The sequence below is a fragment of the Scardinius erythrophthalmus genome, assembly GCF_964197995.2.
Source record: "Scardinius erythrophthalmus genome assembly, chromosome: 20".
Taxonomy (NCBI): domain Eukaryota; kingdom Metazoa; phylum Chordata; class Actinopteri; order Cypriniformes; family Leuciscidae; genus Scardinius; species Scardinius erythrophthalmus.
Genome location: NC_138240.1, coordinates 5,465,564 through 5,485,468, shown reverse-complemented (window position 1 = coordinate 5,485,468; position 19,905 = coordinate 5,465,564). Strand labels below are relative to the sequence as shown.

At 36.7% G+C, this 19,905-nt stretch overlaps 2 protein-coding genes and 1 long non-coding RNA gene across 3 annotated transcripts; all 3 read right to left on the bottom strand.

Moving 5' to 3' along the window:
* Positions 1–795: 795 nt before the first annotated feature.
* On the bottom strand, positions 796–10,110 carry slc35a2 (solute carrier family 35 member 2). Its single transcript, XM_081348261.1, has 5 exons — positions 9,876–10,110; positions 7,460–7,642; positions 6,323–6,474; positions 5,404–6,098; positions 796–1,138 (listed from the first exon to the last, which is right to left on the bottom strand). Exons 1-5 carry the CDS (start codon positions 9,952–9,954, stop codon positions 1,105–1,107), a joined length of 1,143 nt encoding a protein of 380 aa, XP_081204387.1. The 5' UTR covers positions 9,955–10,110; the 3' UTR covers positions 796–1,104.
* Positions 10,111–11,547: 1,437 nt separating this feature from the next.
* Positions 11,548–15,540, bottom strand: LOC308681339. Its single transcript, XR_014029019.1, has 4 exons — positions 15,310–15,540; positions 13,555–13,716; positions 13,294–13,414; positions 11,548–12,631 (listed from the first exon to the last, which is right to left on the bottom strand). It is a non-coding gene; the product is annotated as an uncharacterized lncRNA (long non-coding RNA).
* A 498-nt stretch (positions 15,541–16,038) lies between these two features.
* pim2 (Pim-2 proto-oncogene, serine/threonine kinase) lies at positions 16,039–19,631 on the bottom strand. Its single transcript, XM_081348943.1, has 7 exons — positions 19,376–19,631; positions 19,052–19,152; positions 18,910–18,960; positions 18,217–18,437; positions 17,965–18,134; positions 17,702–17,878; positions 16,039–17,474 (listed from the first exon to the last, which is right to left on the bottom strand). The coding sequence occupies exons 1-7, from the start codon at positions 19,437–19,439 to the stop codon at positions 17,326–17,328; spliced, it is 933 nt and encodes a 310-aa protein (XP_081205069.1). The 5' UTR covers positions 19,440–19,631; the 3' UTR covers positions 16,039–17,325.
* Between the last annotated feature and the right edge of the window lie 274 nt (positions 19,632–19,905).

The following is a 19,905-nucleotide window of genomic DNA, read 5'->3' as shown; positions in this document are numbered from 1 at the left end:
TCTCTCTTTACTAATAGTAAATAAACACGAATAAACAATAGGTATGTTGAAAGATACAGTACAACTTATCGAAATGTTATGCCTCACATAATATCGATCAATCAGTGTTTTTCAACCGCGGTAAGAGGTCAATAAAACAGCTGGAGAACCATGTCGCATAACGTTACATTTACCTCAGGAAAGCCATTTAATGACCATAGCACATTAGTTGGCTAGAAAAATTTGTCATTTATAATATATTTAGTATTAGTAGCCTATAAATATTAAAATAATAAAAATTAAAATATTGTAAAATTGTTGTTATAATAAAAACCGCATTATATTTAATTTGAGTTGTTATTTTTAACCTTTAATAGCCTACCAGCTGACAGGGCTCACTGTTGCCATTATGTGAGAATTTCTTTCTTGAGAAAAATTAACATGTATCTACTGTACTATTTATCCAAATGAATCGATATTGAATCAAGATCGGAATCAAACCACAAGGATTGAATTGAAAATGTACAAATTGTATCAAGCAATAATAAAAGCAGAAGCCTACCAATCACTGCACCATGTAACATGTTGTCACTAAACTTAATAAAATGATGTTTAGTTAGCTACCAAATGTTTTGACATCACAATAGACTACACTTATTGCAGTTTTGACATCACAATAACCTACCCCCCCCCCCCCTCTCCCTTCTCACACTTAAATCACTTATTAGTAAAAAAGCAAAACTAAAATAAGAGAAGAAAGAAAATATTTCATAATAAGGCAGCAGCTTCTGAATTCCCAATTTGATGAGGCCACTGAAAAAAGTACTTTTCCAGTTCCAGCATACAAAACAAAACAACATGTAAAATATTACACCTTCAATCGATGACAATATCAAATGCATAACATTAGTGATAGTGAGGTATCAGTATAAATATGAGGTTTCATTAAGTCAGGCAGCACAGTTTAGTTTAAAAGTACGTTTCACTTGTAACGGAGTTAATATTGTGAGCATAAAAAGGCACTTGAAACATAACCCTCGTCTTTTCCTTTGGAAATAGGGCAGGAGTGTAGGACCTGTAGGCACAATGTGTTCTCATCATCTCTCCTCATGTATCATGTTTTTGTCAATTTCCTTTCTTCTTTCCTGGGGCCTTGGGACTAATGGTAACAGAAAAGAGAGAGAAAGGACACAGTTAACAAAGAGAAACAGAGAAATAATATGGTGTTATGTATTTCTCCACTATATGTGGACTTAAACATTATACATACATATTTATCTGTGTTTGCTCGTTTTTATACATGCAATGCATTATAACAGCGTTCTCACATTGCTCCTCTGTGAAATGTATATTCGAGTTGTGCTCATATTTAAAAGGTATCTGGTAGAAATTCTCATTACTACATGACTGAAAGTATGTGGACACACCTTTGTAATGAACAGATTTGGCTATTTGAACGACGCCCATTACTAACAGGAACAAGAATCAATAAAAGTACAATACAATAATATAATGGTGCCGTTTTCTGTTCCAGCATGACAACATCCCTAATGCAAATCCATAAAGATGAAAGCTTCAAGGGAGGACAGACTGCCTGATTAATTACAATGGTTATGAAATTAAAAGTCCATATGGATGTGGTGTTCAAGTGTTCTCATACTTTGGCCATGCAGTTTATATATAAGGGGTGCATTAACATTATTATGCAAGAGATCAGTTAGTGGTTAGTTATGCTCGTGCAGAAATGATAACCTGTTCTGGTTATATTTTTTGTCAGCATGTGCCCTAAAAAGCCTGTTTTAAAAATTATTTTAAACTGTAATTACAGGTAAAGTGGGAAAAGTAGTTTGATGTATGAAAAGCTCAATCAGCAAATCATGAGAAGTCCATGATCAATTAATTCTCAGCATTTGTTTTACTGCGTTTAATTTATGTGGAGGAAATTAAATATTACATAAATATTTTAGCGTAAAGATAACTAAACTACAGAAATGAGAATCACTAAAGAACACATGGGAATTAGAAAGTAACTAAACCTCAAAAACCCCAAAGTGGAAAATCCAGATATATTACCTTAATCACAGCAATGAGACTATAGGAGAAATTGTCAGTAAATTATTGCTTTAACTAAAAAAAAAAAAATCCAAAAAAATAGTCTTAATATTTTTCCATGCAAATTGTTTTTGCTTTAATTTTCGGGTGAAATATAATTACGTTTTCATGTATTCACTTAGTTCTCAAGTCTACACTGGGATTATACACACACACACACACACACACACACGCACACACAAGAAAAATACAATTTTGAAGCTCATATAAGAAACAGAAACTATTCTCTATTCGATGTTTATTGTCAGCCTCAAGAAAGAGGCCACTATAAGAAATTAGCCAGCAGGGGCTGTACTTCAACTCTTCACAGACTATTTACAATATTGATCATAGTGCCAGAGACAGGGCTTAACAGAGGCCGTCCTTGATTGATCAGCTGTGATGATGAAATCTGTGCAGTCTTTCTGCAATGATGAGGTGTTAACAGTTGTCACAGAACACAAAATTGAACAAATCTCAACTGGACATGTGCAACGTTTCATATTTTTGTACATGCAATCGCTTTCAGCTCAAGTTATTTAAAATCAGATCTATTCACCAATGAGCCGAACATACAAAAGAAAACCAATACAGTATTTTCAGTTCACATTGTACTTGTTTCTTTGTGATTCACTGAAAATGCTTCTATCTTTTGTGACCCATATTAATATTCATGATAATATATCTTTCAAGGCCATCATGTCAAACACCATCATAATAATCTCTCATAAACAAATATGAAAGATTTACATGATTTTGTGTCATAAAATGGCTTGTAAGTAACTTCTCTCATACCCAAACACACACACACACACAGACACAATCATATCTAGATAACATATTTTTTACCGCACACACACACACACACACACACACACACACAAAAAATCGCTTTAGCTGCCTGAGGCCACTCTTGGCTCATTAGTTTCTGAAAAAGTCTCTAAAAACAATCCCATGATGGGGTTTAAGATCTAGACTATCAACTTTAAAGCTGAAGGGAACTAGTAATATCACAATTTCTGAATTAAAGTCAACATGAAACGTTATTCGCAAGCCTTTTTACCATCACAAAAGGTATTGGTTCCATCGGGAAAGCAGGTATTACATATAATGGGAAGTTTTTAATGTAAATTTCTATTTGCTGTTATTGTAGCATTATTTATTACATTAACATTAAGCATCCTTTAAATTTCTACATTAACAACTGGCAAAAAGGAAAGCTATGGAAGCTTGTTTCATGTTGACTTTTTTTCTCAGAATTGCGAGATATAAACTTGCAATTGCGTGTTATAAGTCAGAATTGCAAGAGGGAAAAAAGTCAGAATTGTGAGATAAAAAGTTGCAATTACCTTTTTTATTTTTTATTCTGTGGCGGAAACAAGCTTCCATAGAAAGCAATTTTGAGGATGGGGAAAACTTTATATTGAGATAAAACAAACATTTCTTTCTTAGAAATAATGTGCACAGATAATTTGTGCACATTAAGACCACCAGCATGTAATAAAGTAAACAGAGCTAATTCTGATTTCATGTTGACTTAAAGTCAATTAGTGCTTATGAACCACCAAAGAAAGTAAACAACATTTCTTCACCCAAAACAATGAGGAATTAAAATCTACTTTACAGCACTTCACCCAGTTCCTTTAAGCGTATATGAATTCTGACATGCATATTAAACCCTTTTAAAGAGCAACAAAAGCCTTTTTACCAAACCACAACAATATATTTCCCCAATATGATCCATCACCTTTTGACCAAATTTCCATATGTGCACTTGTGAGCATATTTCCTACTGCCAAAAAAAAAAAAAAAACGTTCATTCATTTTATATCAGGACGTTCTCTTGAGGTGTGTGGGGATTTACTGAGAACAGTTTTGGCATATTTGTATCAAATATGTGCACAAAATTGTTTGTACAATACATAACATAAATCCACAAATCTTGACTTTTTTGCATCATAAAAAGAAGATATTATTTTGATATTATGTACAGTGTAAGAACTATATTAACATATATAGTTACCATTCAGTCACAAGTTGATTGAGAAAGGCACAGCATTAACCAGTCGTTGGTTAAGCAAAAACTAGTCCCCCTCACATAGAGACGCAGGCATTTGCACACACAAAGCAAACAGAGGAGCTTTCACTAAGGTGCCATTTGGTTAGAAAATGAGCAGGTTAGTCAGTTTCCTGAACAGTAAAGAGCTGTGAGCTGAAAATGCCGAGGGTGGTAAAGCAAGAATCCACATGGAAACAATGTGTTAAGTGATTGTCCGTCAAATATTTCGAGTTCAAGCATATTAAAAACACATTTTAATGGAGCTCAATCTCAAGCTCATTTTCAGACATGCCCTGTATGGCATCGCTTAACACACTGATTATGGGTAAGGAGGACTTGTAGAGAAAAATGTTTGAGATTAATGTAAATTATATTATAATTCCCTGCAAGCTGATTTTAAGAGCTTCCCTTGATCTGATTCCTCTACTATATCAGCCCAAATCACCCAGTATGAAACCAAAGCCAACACGCAGACGACAAAGTGCCACGTTACTGCTACAGATACGAGTGAAACAAGCTCCTTGCCACTGTACAAACCTAAGAGGTGTTGCCATGAGGTATTGCCATGCTTTAAACATGGCAGACATTCAAACAGCTTTTCTCAACCATTTTTTTTCTTTTTCTCTATTTACACGAGACAATGATTCGGGGCGAAGTGCTTAGCATGTAGAAGAAGCTTTGGGTGAATCTCACAAAACCTGTCGAGATGATACATGGGTAAATTTCACACCGAAATCACAACAATAGAAATTAGAGGAACTTAATAGAGGAAATTAAATTCCACAATGCAATCATTTGTTTTAGCACTTTAGATTTTTTTCTCTTCATTTTGAAGTGGAAGTTACAGGTTTTGTGAGATTCCTCCATTAGATTTCAAGTCAATCCAGCCCAACGTTCCTCCGCTTCACGCCTTCTTCCCCCGAGATCGAGCTGTCTAACAGGAAAATGCTGTTTAAGGCAAACAGGGAAGGGAGGTGAAGATGTTGGAAAGAGTTTCAACAGATATCCCAGGTGAAAAATGCCACTGCTTGTTTTTGGTATTAAAAAAAACACTGAAAACAGTGAAAACTAAGTCTACGTCTCTCTGGTTTGTGCTTTCCAAATGAATCCAATAATTAATCTGGCCTAGACGTGTTCACAGAAGCACCCAAACCCACAGCAGCAGAGAGAAATGAGAAAGAGGAGAGAGTTAGGACTTCCACCGAGAGAGGTAAAGAGCGATTAATGGAAGGGGACACAGATAAGGTGGCTCGTTTCATTTCACCAGCACTGACTTTGGAAGGAAAGCATCCAGCTCCGAGTCTCTTCCGTTGCTGTGGCTGGGTGAAGATGTGCTGGTGCTGGAGGCGCTGGTGTTTGGTTTGGGGAGACTGTACATATAGACGGCTCCTATGACCAATCCCGCGCCCAGCGTGAATATCAGGTCCACGTGGAAGCCGAAGAGGTAGACGGACGTGATCGTGGACACGATGATGGAAAAAGAGGTGGCGAAGCCTTTGAGAATATTGTCTGCGTATTTTACGACAACAGCCACCAGGAGGCCGCCGAACGCCTGGTTGAAAATGACGCCCCACACAAGGGGAGTGTATCCGAACAGGAAGCCTTTCTCAGCAATGGCGGCGCCGTCGTTCCACCACATGCCGAGGAGACCCAAAAGAGTCCCGAAGATCCCGAGCTGGATGTTCCTCATCCACACCGAGGCAGAGCTGCCCTTCAAGATCTTCTCGAAGTAAACGCCGGCAAACCCGGAGGACAAGCACGAGACAATCACGGCCACCAAGCCCTTGAAGTAGTTCTGGTTGGTGCCGGTCAAAGCCTCCTTCTGTTTTCCACTCTCCTGCTCCACCTGGACGATCGCCACACCGGCGAACAGCAGCACTAGTGAGATCCACTGGATTTTAGACAGACTCTTCCGCAGCATGAGCACTGAAAACAATGCTGTGGTCAAGATCTTCAGCTGATATGTGACCTACAAAAACGAAATGAATCATTTCAACCTTCAGTAAGTTTCAAATCTACACTGACAACCTTGTTTTTACTAAACATAACATGTGAAATTGGGTGAGAAATACATGTTTGTTTAGTTTACATATTTTCATATCATTAAACTTTATTTCATATATATACAGATATACATATATATATATATACACACACACACACACAAATTAATCAGTTGTGGAGAAGTCTTACCTGGAAAGTGGCTGCTGGTAAATTGGAAATGGCCACATACTGCAGGTTGTTTTGTAAAGTGTAGATGAGTGACGGAACTGCTAACTTCAGTGTGTCCGAATACTGGATGAATATAGAGTCATACAACAACCATACGAAGGACTTCACATTACCTGCATTTACAACAACAAAAAATGAGAAGAGACACGTTGTTATCAGACACACTGCTGCAATAATAATAGTAGAAGTGGTGTTTTTTTTGTTAGTACACTTGAACTTGACGCACAGGGCAACCGCGTTCGTCATTACGTTGTGCGTCAAGTTCAAGGGTTACTCTTTTGGTGTAAATCGATGCGTACGTCTGTCTGCCGGAAGCTAGTTATTTTAGTCGATAAAGTTTTAAATATGGATATTTTTCTTACACTAACGCATTGCTTCGCTTTAGAAGATCTTTATTAACCCGTGTCGAGCACTTTAATCATGAATGGATGCGCTTTGATGGACTTCCAAAGACAGACACCCATTCACTCCCATTATCAAGCTTGGAAGAGCCAGGACATTTTTTAATATAACTCTTTTCGAATAACGATTGTATTCGTCTGAAAGAAGAATGTCATATACACCTAGGATGGCTTCAGGGTGAGTAAATCATGGGCTAATTATCATTTCTGGGTGAAATAGCCCTAACATGTATGATATGAGTGTCATTGCATAAAACAGAATATCAAAATGGCATTTATTTTAAATAATAATCAACATAAATATTGCTTAACATGAAAAGTATTGTGAGATAAAACCTTGTTAGAACCATCTTTGAACTTAAAGGGTTCGTTCACCCAGAAATGAAAAAAATTTGCCATCAATTACTCTGAAAATCTGAAAAAAATCTGTTCATCATATAAAGCGATCGAGTCGCTTCAGAAAATTTGGACTAAACCGCTCAATTCATATGGATTAGTTTTGTGATGTCTTTATGAACTTTTGGTAGCTGTCAATGGAAGGACAGAAATCTCTCAAGATTTCATTAAAAATATCTTCATTTGTGTTCAGAGATGAACGGGTTTGGAACGACATGACGGGTGAGTAAATGAGAGAGTTGTCATTTTTGGGTGAACAATCCCTTATACACGTAACAGGCCACAACTCCAGTGAACGCACCTCTCTTCTGTATGATGATGATGACCAGACAGGTGAAGACTTTAAGAACTTCTGCCATCACTACGGCTGATGTGGCGAAGAAATGATCTCCCGGCAACGTCCGCACGTAGCGGATGCTGAGGATGAGCGATGCATTCTGGATCACCAGAATTGCCAAACTGATGTACTTCAACTTCTTGTTGACTGCAAGAGACAAGCACGAGAATATTTTGGTCAACAAAAAGCAGGTTTTTCACTAAAAGCGTGAAACTGGAAACGGGTCTGAACACTGACGTCAGCATTTCACTTTTCTGAATGCAGCTAGTCAATGTTTAGCTTGTATTATCAGTTAGGACACACCTATACAAGTCAACACTGTGCCAGTGTTTGCTCAATCCGGTGCCAACACCCTGCTTACAGACACTTCATTCATTCACACCACTGTGTAGAAACATAGTAATGCAGTAATACTGGATACCAAATGGCCAAAACTACACAGTTATCAAACTAAAATTGGATTAAAATGTGAGAAGACAAGGAAATACAAAAAATAAACTAATGACAGTTTCTATAGACAAGACGAACAGGAACTGTGAAAACGTGATCCTGTTTCACCAGTTTTCGTTTTTTTGTAAAGAATGTCATTCATCTGACATATAACACACACCTTCTGCCACGCTGTCAAAACTCATTAAGACACATGATGATATGAAAAGAGCTTTTGTCTGCAAGACGACATTGGAGTTTTTACACTGTCTGAGGAAATTCAAAGAGCTTTACAAAAGCAAACCACTGCCACGATTATCCCTTTTTATGTATGCCATCTATTGCAATGTAGATTTATGTTACTGTGGCATTTTTACACATTCACAGATGATTCAATGGCAGAGAAATTGGTGTGAAAAATCAGGCAATTAATTAACAATAGGTATGAACTAACAATTCCCAGTTTTATTAATGTAGATTGTTGAATTAAAAATACAGAATTTATTAATTCATATTTGTTCATAATAAATGGTTAATTGTGTAGAAATTAACAGAATTAACCTTAGTTAGTTCATGATACCAAATGCATTAACTAACTTTCATTTTTGAATGTTTGTTCATGAAACTATATTTCTTTATTGCAGTGAACAAAAGTGCAACACTCTCAAAGTAAATTGGAAGTGATTATATTTGACCTTTTAGTAAAACAAAAAAAAATAGATATTGTTTGCCTTTGTGATTTTAATAATTCATACATCAGAGGGTTAAAAAGGAGAGAGATGACAAAACATCTTGATTTTTCCTTATCTTAATTTTCTTACGCTAACTTTTACAAACAATACTGTGACGGTACTACCATGCTTCAGTGATATCAGATGGTAATACCATGGTTCTTTGCTAAATTCCTGAATACTCATGTACATCCTCCAAGATACTGGTACATTTTTGTAAGTGATAGTATCAAACAGCAATATCATAGTCCTATATTCAGATACCATGGTCCATGTTATTTACATTGTACTTCATTCAAACACTCCAATGGCGTATGTCCAAAACACTTGGTAATATGATAGTAGGATGTGGTAACCACGGAATTTGGGTAGGTAACTATTAGGAGTGTAATGATACCCTAATTTCACGATTCAATACAATATTATTGCGATACTCCAAGACATATAATAAAAGGTTAAGAAAAAATGTACTGTTGATTAAATGCTAAATTTGATATAACATTGTGGGTGTAAATGAATAGGCTTGGACAATGGTGACACCAGAATAAATGAAGAGTTCAGATGTAAAAGCCTCTAAATGCCATCTGAAATTTTCTTATAGAATGATCATTTTTATCAAGCTTGTATATTTAAATTCAATAATTTCACTTAAATGGCAATGAAGATTACCTATTAATTATCATTTAAGTGAAATTACTGAACTTAAATATACAAGCTTGATAAAAATGATCATTCTATAAGAAAATTTCAAATGGCATTTAGAGGCTTTTGCATCTGAACTCTTCAAATATATTCATGATTCTGAACCTGAAAATGGGTTATTTTAAACGAATATGCTTGCACTCTGTCACTGGCTAGATATATCTAAAATAATGTTGGACACTTTTTACTGGTAACATAAGACTTATAACCTAAGCGTTTTCAGGACCCACTAATATTCCCCCAATATTATACATTATATTCAACATAATATATTGTAGTTTAATGTAGTACTGACTCTGAAAACTTCAATTTTTATTTTGGGTGAACTATCCACGATACTTATTGTTGCATTTTTGTATTGCGATATATTGTGACACCCATAGTAACTATGGTCACCATGTTACATGTTCATACTTCATTGCATTTGATCTGACAGCCAAAGCAGAGTCCTTAAACAGGCAGGTGATTGAATCAGAGAGATAGCATACTGAAGATGAAATTATGTTGTTGTGTTTTACCTTCATTCTGTCTGCGGGATGCTGTTTTATCCTCAGTGCTTTTGTTTGGACTTTCATTGCCTGGTGCTGCCATCATCATCGTCGAACATGAACTTAACTCTGCCCACAGACTCACACGATCCGCTCGATCTGTACTGATTACAGAGCTTGATGATAATTTCTCCACCGCTGCTCCATGAAACAGCTCACTTATGCGGTGAATAAGGTCGGAATGATCATCAGAGGTGCTCGAGGAAAAGTGTTGACGTCCCCAAGCACACAATCACTTCCTGTAGCCGTTCGCGAGAGCCTCGACCAATCACACGCGCTCACGCTTTTCTTCTTCGCTCTATCGCGATCTGAACTACCGAAACGGATTAGCGCCGCTCGCGTGCAGCCTCGAATCAAATAAATGGCATAAAAAGTATTTCAAAATTACTATGGTATTAGCAATAGCATTGCATTCTGCAATATGCACTTTGTAGTAACCAAATGGCGAGGTATTAGGGTGGTATGGTTCCTCCGGTGGTATTAGGGTGGTTTCATATATAGCCACAGTATTTTTGTAAGGGAATTATGCGATCCATGGAGACTAGTTTAAATTTAGTTTACAGTTACTGAAAGAAAATAATGAAAATGGAAGCAATGTAGGATGCGTTTTTTAAAAAACAAATATTTTGTATAATAATACATTGTTACTTTGCTATTTAAATTACTTATGGCTATTACATTTAAAAATCTAGTTTTAATTCTTAATTAAATATGTGCTATCTACAGTACCAGTCAAAAGTTTGGAAACATTACTGTATTACTATTTTTAATGTTTTTGAAAGAAGTCTCTTATGCTCATCAAGCCTGCAGTAAAAAGTAATATTATGAAATATTATTACAATTTAAAATAATGGTTCTCTTTTTTAATATATTTTAAAATGTAATTTATTTTTGTGATGCAAAGCTGAATTTTCATCAGTAAGTACTCCAGTCTTTGGTGTCTTATGATCCTTCAGAAATCATTCTAATATGATGATTTGATACTCAGTTATTATCAATGATGGAAACAGTTGTGCTGTTTAATATATTGTTTTGGAATACTTTTTTCAGGATTCATTGATGAGTAAAACGTTAACAGCATTTATTCATAAAAACAGCATTTATTCAAAATAAAAACATTTCTAACAATATAAATCGTTACCATCACCTTTTATCAATTTAACACATCCTTGTTGAATTAAAGTACTAATTAAAAAAAAAAAAAAAAAAGTTATTGTTCCCAAACTTTTGAACGGTAGTGTATATTGTTACAAAAGATTTCTATTCTAAATAAATACAGTTCTTTTTAGCTTTTTATTCGTCAAATAATCCTGAAAAAAGTATCTCAGGTTATAAAAAAAATATTAAGCAGCACAACTGTTTCCAACATTGATCATAAATCAGCATATTAGAATGATTTCTGAAGGATCATAAGACACCAAAGACTGGAGTACTTGCTGATGAAAATTCAGCTTTGCATCACAAAAATAAATTACATTTTAAAGTATATTAAAAAAGAGAACCATTATTTTAAATTGTAATAATATTTCATAATATTACTGGTTTTTTTTTTGGTTTGTTTTTGTTTTTTTTTACTGCAGGCTTGATGAGCATAAGAGACTTCTTTCAAAAACATTAAAAATAGTAACGTTTCCAAACTTTTGACTGGTACTGTATAACGTTTAATTGACTTAATTGTTGCACACCACATATGTGCTAAAAATAAAAATTATATTCATCTATGCTTGCATGTTTCTGAATTTAAAAAAGAAAAGAAAAAAATATCAATACAAAGGTAACTAAAAGTAATCAGGTAACTAAAATATTGTTGCTCAATAATAATTAAATATGACAAAAAAATATTCATTGCAACTGTCTCTCAAGAAGAATGATGTGTTTCTCTACAGGGACCTCTAGATGGCAGAAGCACACAATCATTGCATAGTCTTATTATCACAAGACATAAGCATTTTATAATGTAATAATGCTAGTTAATGGTAAAAAAAGTGATAAATATAGTTAATAGCGAAGAAATATACACAGGTTAGATTCATATTAAACTTTATGAGTTTTAACAGGCATTATTTGAGGCTGAACAAACACCCCACAAATATAACAACATTTATAAAGTCTGAGAAATGTGGCGTTTAAAAGTAAAAATACCCATCTTTATTGCTTAAAGTAATAATTTTTTACATTGATCAGATTTATTAACAGCTGATTTCGATTGTAAAGTGACTTAATACATACATTAAAAATAAAGGCAAAGACAAATTGTATCATTATTGCATAGTATTATATGAATAAATTCTTATACATAAAGGCAGTATAATCGATATTTATGTTTACCATTATTTAGTTCTCTCTTATTATCTTTAGAAAATATATATAATGGTCAAGAAGACAAGTGTTTCTTTTAAAATAGATATTTCAAATCTAAATTGTATCGATGAAATCTCTGACATGGAACATCATATGACAACAGTCACATTACATTGTTCAGGACACAAGTATTTAGAGTAAAATCGTTCGGCCAACCCAGGCAATGCCATTGGAAGATGTTTGGCCTGTCTTCTGCATCGTGATGAGAAACACACAGGTGAGGACTTTAAGAATCTCTGCCATCACGACAGCAGATGTGGCCAGACAATGATCTCCAGCCAGCGTCCACACGTTGCGGATGCTGAAGATGAGCGATGCATTCTGGATCACCAGAATCACCAGACTGATGAACTTCATTATCGTAACTGCATGAGACAAAAGTCAGGGATATTTAGTTATCATTTACCTGTTGTTATAGGCACCATAAAGACTTACTGAAATCTGGAAATAATACACACTGACAAACACCAACATGCATGGGCGTCTCTCACTTTTCTGAATGTAGCTAGTCATTATCATCAGTTAAAGACACACCTAAACGGATGAAAACACACTTCTTACAGACGATTAATTCACGTCTGCTGCGTGTTGAAACTATGTCCTGGCAAGCAAGTTCATTCATCAATGGCTTTCACTAAGAAATAATAATAGAATGTGAGAAGGGCAAACACTTTCCTGAGAAATCTTCTCAAAAATATGATTAGGTCAGGTGGACTATATAGACAAGAAGAAAGGGAGTTTCAAAAACTGGAAATCTGATTTCTCCATTTATCAAAGCTATTTTTTTATCCTGTAAACTGATACATATCAGAAAGTAATTGGCCTTATAATGGTAACATAGTCACCATGAAATCAAACTCCAATTGTTATTTTTAGATGGAATGTTGCATTATTTATTATGCATAATATTATTTTTTAATTGATTTGCCCTCGTAATCTTTAATGAAAATAACTTCTTCCTCTTGCTGACACTCTTCTCTGATGATGTGTTTTTCAGCGTGAGAGGGCGGCACAACCAGTCACTCACATGAGATCCACCAACAGCAAACCACAACCATCCAATCAATCGAGTGGTGCAGGTATGACATCACTTTGTAGGCCAAAACGTGGAAGCGAGTTAGCATTTTAGCACTTCCAGTTCCATAGTCCTGAAGAAAAAAAAATAATTGTTATTGGGATTTTAGTTAAATGGCTGAAATAAGGTCTGTGGCATAGACAGTAAAAGAAATGGACACAGGGACCCCATTGGATTCAACGGAGAGAAGTGAAGTCAATTAGAAGCACTCACTTCCTGATGGCTGAGCGACTGCGCAGACTCAAACTGAGCTTGATGACGTAGATGTGACGTGAGCAACCCGTCTGTCTTCTAGTAGCTGTGCCAAGAGAAATCTGAATCATTCCCTTCCGAAACTTGCAGAGACGGAGAGTGTGAGTAGGAGGTGTCCATGAGCTAGGAGCAGGAGCAACTTTTGCTAAGTATTCTGATTAATTATTTTCTCATTTTGCCTCCACGTCCCCCCGATTGCCTGCGAGCTTCTCCTCCTGTCCATACGGTAATCTCTCTACTGTGCGACAGAGAGTCGCGTGGTTATGACGCAATCGTTAGCCTATTTTTACAAAAACTGCTTGGGGCCATAACGTAAGATACAAGGTAATGGAGCCTTTTATACATTTTCGTGTAGAAATAAATAATGGACAAATGGATGTAAAGTTATTCGCTGTCAAAGTGACGCCAAAATGAATGGGAGTCAATGGAATGCTAACAGCAGGTGTTGGTCTGCTAATCAATGGCGGCGCCCGGGGAAGCTTCAGTTTTTTTCTGAAAGATTACCCCCTTGGTCTGTGGTGAACACAAGCTCAAGACACTTTTCACATTTTATTCTACGACAATTTTTTGAAGCTGTTACGTGTCAAAAGGCGGTTGCTAACAAGTGGCTAAATTGGACTACAGTACAGAGGCTGTCGAGAAGGTTAAACGGCATCACACCGAACAGGAAAACTCAGTGCTTTAAAGCATCGTTATGCTTATAATTGTGCTCTTATAAACGATTCTAACTCAAACGGTCTGGGAAAATGTTTTTCGATAAAAACTGAAAATGTTGACGGAAGCTTAGTGATGGTGACGTTGAATTAGTGGGACCGTGGCGTAGTTCGTTTATAGCCTACCTTTAGCTTTTTACTTCTGGCGACTTCATAGAATTCATAGAAATCAGAATTCATAAAATGTTGTGTTCATCTGTGATAATTATATTGATGGACAAAACGTGCACTTATCACAAACTTTTGTTGATCACAAATCTTGTTCTTAGCGATAATCCAAAAGCCTATCTTGAGGAAACCAGTGTCATGCTTATTACTGCGTTGGCCTACAAAGTGACGTCATACATTTTTATCTCATTCGAGAAGCAGTGGCTGCCTCCGAAAACACATGCTCTCTCGAGTAGACTTATTTTGAATAAGAAATCATTTCACGACCACTAAAAAGTATGTTATACAGTATGTGTAGTATGAATGTAATCTGGATGTACTACATTCAACATTTTGTCATTATCATGTGACCTACCAGCATCAGTTGCATTACTTAACCTCCATTCACATCCTCTCCTGTGGCCTCATGGGATAGTAAAATGTATAAGCACAAGCACACTTCAGAAGTAGTAAGTCATCCGGGTACTTTTTGCCTGACGTACAGTAGCCTATGATTGTCACATAGTGTTTTTGCCTACTAGTAGGAAAGTATGTGATTTCGGATGCAGCCATTTTCTTTAACTCGTACGTCACAAAAGGAAAGAGAAAACTGTCGCAACTTGCGTTTCACGTCGACGTCAAACTTTTATTGTTTGAATGTAAAAAGCACCACATTCTTGAGCGATATTAGTATACCATGTAAAAACTACACTTAAAAAAAACATATTCATTATGATAAATGCATTTGATCTGACAGCCAAAGCAAAAGCATCGAGTCCTGTGTTGGAATTAGTAGATGAAATTAAGTTGTTTTTAATAACCTTCATTAAGTCTGTGGGCAGATGTTTTAGCCTACCTTCAGAGCTTTTGTTTGGACTTTCATTGCCTGCTTCTGCCTTCATCCTCATCGAACATGAACTTAATTATGCCCACAAACTCACACGATCTGTAATGATACAGAGCTTAATGATATAATTTTCACGCCGCTGCTCAATTAAACCAAATACTTTAGCCTTAAAAGACTTTGGTGAAACAGCACAGATGAGGTCGTTATGGCTGACGTCTCACAAAATCACTTCCCGTAACTGTCCGTGGGATTTTTTTAATTTGATTTTTTACACATTTTCCCTTGAGCTTTTATTTTCCCTTTTCCATTATCCCAGTCTGATACTTTCATAGCCATCCACAATGGCTTCATTTCTATTTAGCTGAACTATCCTACTAATACATTAGCACATGTAACCTGGAGGGGGAAAAGTACAGTCAAATACATCCTGACTGTAGGGTGTACAACCAGTAGGGGGCAGCAGCACCTAATAGATTCCGCATAGTCTCATTCTCTCATTCTCAAGTCTAAGACATCACAATTAAATGTAGTTTTTCCTATAGATAATTTAAATATACATTTTCCTAAATAAAGATCCAATGGGAGTCAAAAGATAGGTTGAACCCACTAGTGACCTGAATGGTTTGACTGGAGATACCTGTTCAAATATCTCCTCAATTTGAAGTATGAACAGAAAACGATGATCACTATTTAGATCTAACCACTAAATTGGCAGCAGTTCCTCTTTTCATTTCTTTTAATTAATTTGCTTGAGCAAAACAATATAAAAGACAAGACAGATGTTTCTTTAAATATAGATATTTCACCTCTATATTTTTTATTTATAGAATCTCATAAATTAAACATCATGTGACAGAAGCCACAGTACACAAGTATTTCAATACACAAGTATTTACAGCAAAGTTGTTGTGCCAACCCAAGCAAAAATGGCAAGGATTTTGTTTTTCATAAAATTGACTGTATCAAAAAATACCCCAGTGTTTACACAAATGCATTACACATTATGTTAGGAGAGGTCCAATTCACATACATTCAAAGTCTCAAAAGAATTTGATTTGAACATAGCAATGCTGTTTTGGACCCAAACTTTGGTCACATCAAATGTATCTGTTTACCTCACATAAAGCACTAAGGCAGATCTCTTTGGTGTGTTATAATGAAATCAGACAATTAGGAAAAACTCACTTGGCCCTTTTTAGTAAACATCACTAGTGGGTTAGTGGTTGAAGCCCTCATGACATTAGTCAAACCTTTGACCTTTGGGAACTTTCAACAAAATGACACATATCTGAGGACGTTCAGCACGAAGTGTCCTGACGACATTCTTTAACTTACAGACCAGGTATTTCACAAACAATCCCGACAGAAACCAAAAGCTAATGGCTCTGAGGAATCCACCTAGTGAATTGGTTAATTTAGAGTAAACAGGATCCACAGGAATGTTCCTCTTCTCTTCTGTCGCACCTTCTTTGAGAGTGTGTGTTACGGCAGGCCTCCCATCAAAAGACTGGAAAACAGATCCAGTCTTTTTGAAACCCCTTAGAACAGGGAGAGAATAACACTGTACAGCAAAAACCTGTAAAACCAGGTTTCATCGCAGTCTAATAAGCGACTGCAAGTCCACCCACTGTCATTTAAGTCAGTCTGAACTTAAAACAACACGAACAGACAAACAAAACGAACGCAGTTTGCTGCTTCTGAAACTTCATGAACCACAGAGCGCACAAAATAAATTAGTACGTGGCTGAAAAAATAAATAATCAGCAATAAATAAGAAAAGTAACGTTTCCCGCTGTTGCATTGAGCTGCGATGGCTGTAGTCGTGGGGAAAAAATCACTCATAAAGTAAAACTGCATCAATCCAGAGCTTCGAGAAGCACAGAACCCAAGTCCATATGAAACAAAAACCAACGATGAAGGCAGCCAAACAAAAATAAATAAGGAAGTGTCCAGAAGCCAGCAACTAGAGTTCAGTAAGTCCAGTGTAAAACGAAACAGTGTGAACAGTGAAAAGTCCTTCAGGATTTAAAGGCTTGGCTTAATATTGCTTTCCGCTTGCAAATCTCCCATGTCCTCAGAGGTCTCCATCATCCAAGGATGCAGCAAAATCTGCTCCAAACTCGGCCGGTCCTCCGGCCTGTACGAGAGGCACCAGCGAATCAGAGACTGGCATTCTGAAATGAAACAGAATAAAGGTTGAATAAACCTGACATAGGTTATTGGCACACTTTCCCATTGTATGGATGGACAAAAATGCAGTGGGAACTGAAATATCTCAAACCTGGCAAACAGGCTTGAATGACGGTGAGTAAATGATAGAATTTTCATTTTTGGGCGTACTGCCCCTTTAAGAAAGTAGACCGGGTTGATGATTCCCATTTCATTTTGCTCGAGGGCTCACCTTTGGAGATGCGTTTAGTGAAACTCGGAGTGGCTTGTACAATGTCGCCGTCCCGCTCAAAGGGAATGTCTCCGCACACCATGTCGAACAGAAGTACGCCCAGTGACCACACAGTGAGCGGACGAGCGCTGTAACGCTGGTGGAGGATCCACTCTGGAGGGCTGTAGACTCTGGTACCTAAACAGACAGAGGGGTCATTCGTACCTGATCCACATTCATGTTATATTCATAAATACGCATTAACCACCCCAAAGCTGCCTTACCTTCAAAGTCAGTGTAAATGGAGTCCTTCAGTAGAGCGCCAGAACCAAAGTCGATGATTTTGATGTCTCCGGTGCGGGTGTCAATAAGGATGTTCTCATCTTTGATGTCCCGATGGACTATCCCCTTGGAGTGGCAGAACTGGAGGGCTTCAATGACCTGTTTGAGGAACCTGAGAAAGACAATTCTCATCAGTATTGGAGTTTACTGTTAGAGAACTCATTGTCAAAATAAGACTGTCTCCTTTTTCGCACCTCTGTGCAACGGGCTCCTCCAGGGCCCCACGTTCAGTGATGAAGTCGAACAGGTCCTGGCAGTGTTGGGGTTTTTCAAACACAATGAGATACCCCTGACCCGGCATCTCAAACCAGTCGAGCATCCGGATGACGCCGCGGTGACCGGGTACCGACCCCGACCCTCCACCCAGGCACAGGAGGAGAGCGACCTCCATGGGGACCGCGTTTGCTTCCCCAGGCTGTGGGAGTTAAAAAGACAATGATCATTATTGAGTTTAAATTCTGAAAATGGTTTTATTACAGTTACATTTTCCCTGCTAAAATTCCCTACTGCAGGTGTAAACTCCCTAAATGTTATTTTAAAAGGGGAACTACAATTTAATGTCACATTTGTGGGACTATAAATGTACTTGTTGTTTTGAAACCAAATCTGTCTTGTTGATTAGGTCTATGAAACAGGTTCTGACACATTAGGGAAAAGCCCAGTTAGTTTCCATTTTTAGGTTGTTCCGAATCGTCACGCCTACGTCACTTTCTGTATTAAGACGATTCTGTTCCGGTAAAAATTTCATGATAATAATAATAAACAGTAGAGGGCGCTGTTAATCATATTTCTTTTACTTCGTCTTTTTGAAAAAGAAAATAATAATAATTACTTGTAAGGGAAATTATTGGGGGAGAAAAAATGCATTTATATGAAAGATTACTCACCAGTTTTGCCCACTGTTGAATTCTGTCACGGGATATTTGTTTAATAGCGACCTAAAAATCATAACATAAGTCATTTAAAATACTACATTTATGAGGGGGGAAATAATTTACATTTTTATTTATTTTTTTTAATCATTTTTACCTGTTGCCCGTCAGAAATGCGCTGTCCGGAGAACACAGAACCGAACCCGCCGCTTCCCAGAAGAGTTCCCATCTTATACTGCTTCTCAAAGTGCTCTTTAACTGAAAATAAACACAATAATGTTCAAGAAACAACATAACCAGGAATAATGAATGGCGTTTATTCTAAATTATGCATCTGGATTAAGATTACACTGAAATTGAAAAAGCGTATTTATTTATTTAATTGTTGAGTACTTTAAAACAATGTGTTAGAACAAATTCAAACATTGCTATACAAGTAAAATCTGTATATTTTTGTTGTTCGGTATTATAATGAACTCACCATTTTTCGCTTTCACTTCTTCCAGCTGATCCAAACGCAGGTCAACAATACGTTTATCCAACATTTTCAGTTTTTATAAGAATAAAAATAAAAACCCCAAATGATATCTTCAGCTATCACCGTCAGCCGCCTCAGCAGTGCATATCCATGTTAGTCTGTTATGATTGGTCACTGTCTGTTTTAAATTCGGTTCAAATACCGCCGTTTTCAGTGAGCGTCTGTGTAACCTCTCCTTCAAACGCTCGCGCAGACTGTGAATAATCTCAGTTTGTTGATGTTTTAAGTTTACATGTGTAAACACGCCCACTCTCACGAACCCGCCTAATCGCGGCCAACACGCTCGAGTGTTTTGAAATGAGAGCCAATCACAGCGCTGAAACTTTTAAATAAAGGAATATTAATGAGCGGTGGTTAAAATTCTAAGAATCGCCACCTCCCGTTTGCCTAACGTACCGGAGAAAGAGCGCGCGCGCGTGCGATGACAGGAATACATTTGAGTTTTTTTTTTAACGCGTACATTTTTAAATCAT

Excerpts from the sequence above, each read along its gene's own strand:
- slc35a2 (XM_081348261.1), bottom strand. The coding sequence starts at position 9,954 with ATGATGATGGCAGCACCAGGCAATGAAAGTCCAAACAAAAGCACTGAG. Across the intron at positions 6,475-7,459 it reads CATCATCATACAGAAGAGAG|GTAATGTGAAGTCCTTCGTA; the intron begins GTGCGTTCACTG and ends TTGTAAATGCAG. Across the intron at positions 1,139-5,403 it reads CTGGATGCTTTCCTTCCAAA|TCCCAAGGCCCCAGGAAAGA; the intron begins GTCAGTGCTGGT and ends TGTTACCATTAG.
- pim2 (XM_081348943.1), bottom strand. The coding sequence starts at position 19,439 with ATGTTGGATAAACGTATTGTTGACCTGCGTTTGGATCAGCTGGAAGAA. Across the intron at positions 18,961-19,051 it reads GCATTTCTGACGGGCAACAG|GTCGCTATTAAACAAATATC; the intron begins GTAAAAATGATT and ends TATGATTTTTAG. Across the intron at positions 18,135-18,216 it reads GAGGAGCCCGTTGCACAGAG|GTTCCTCAAACAGGTCATTG; the intron begins GTGCGAAAAAGG and ends TGTCTTTCTCAG.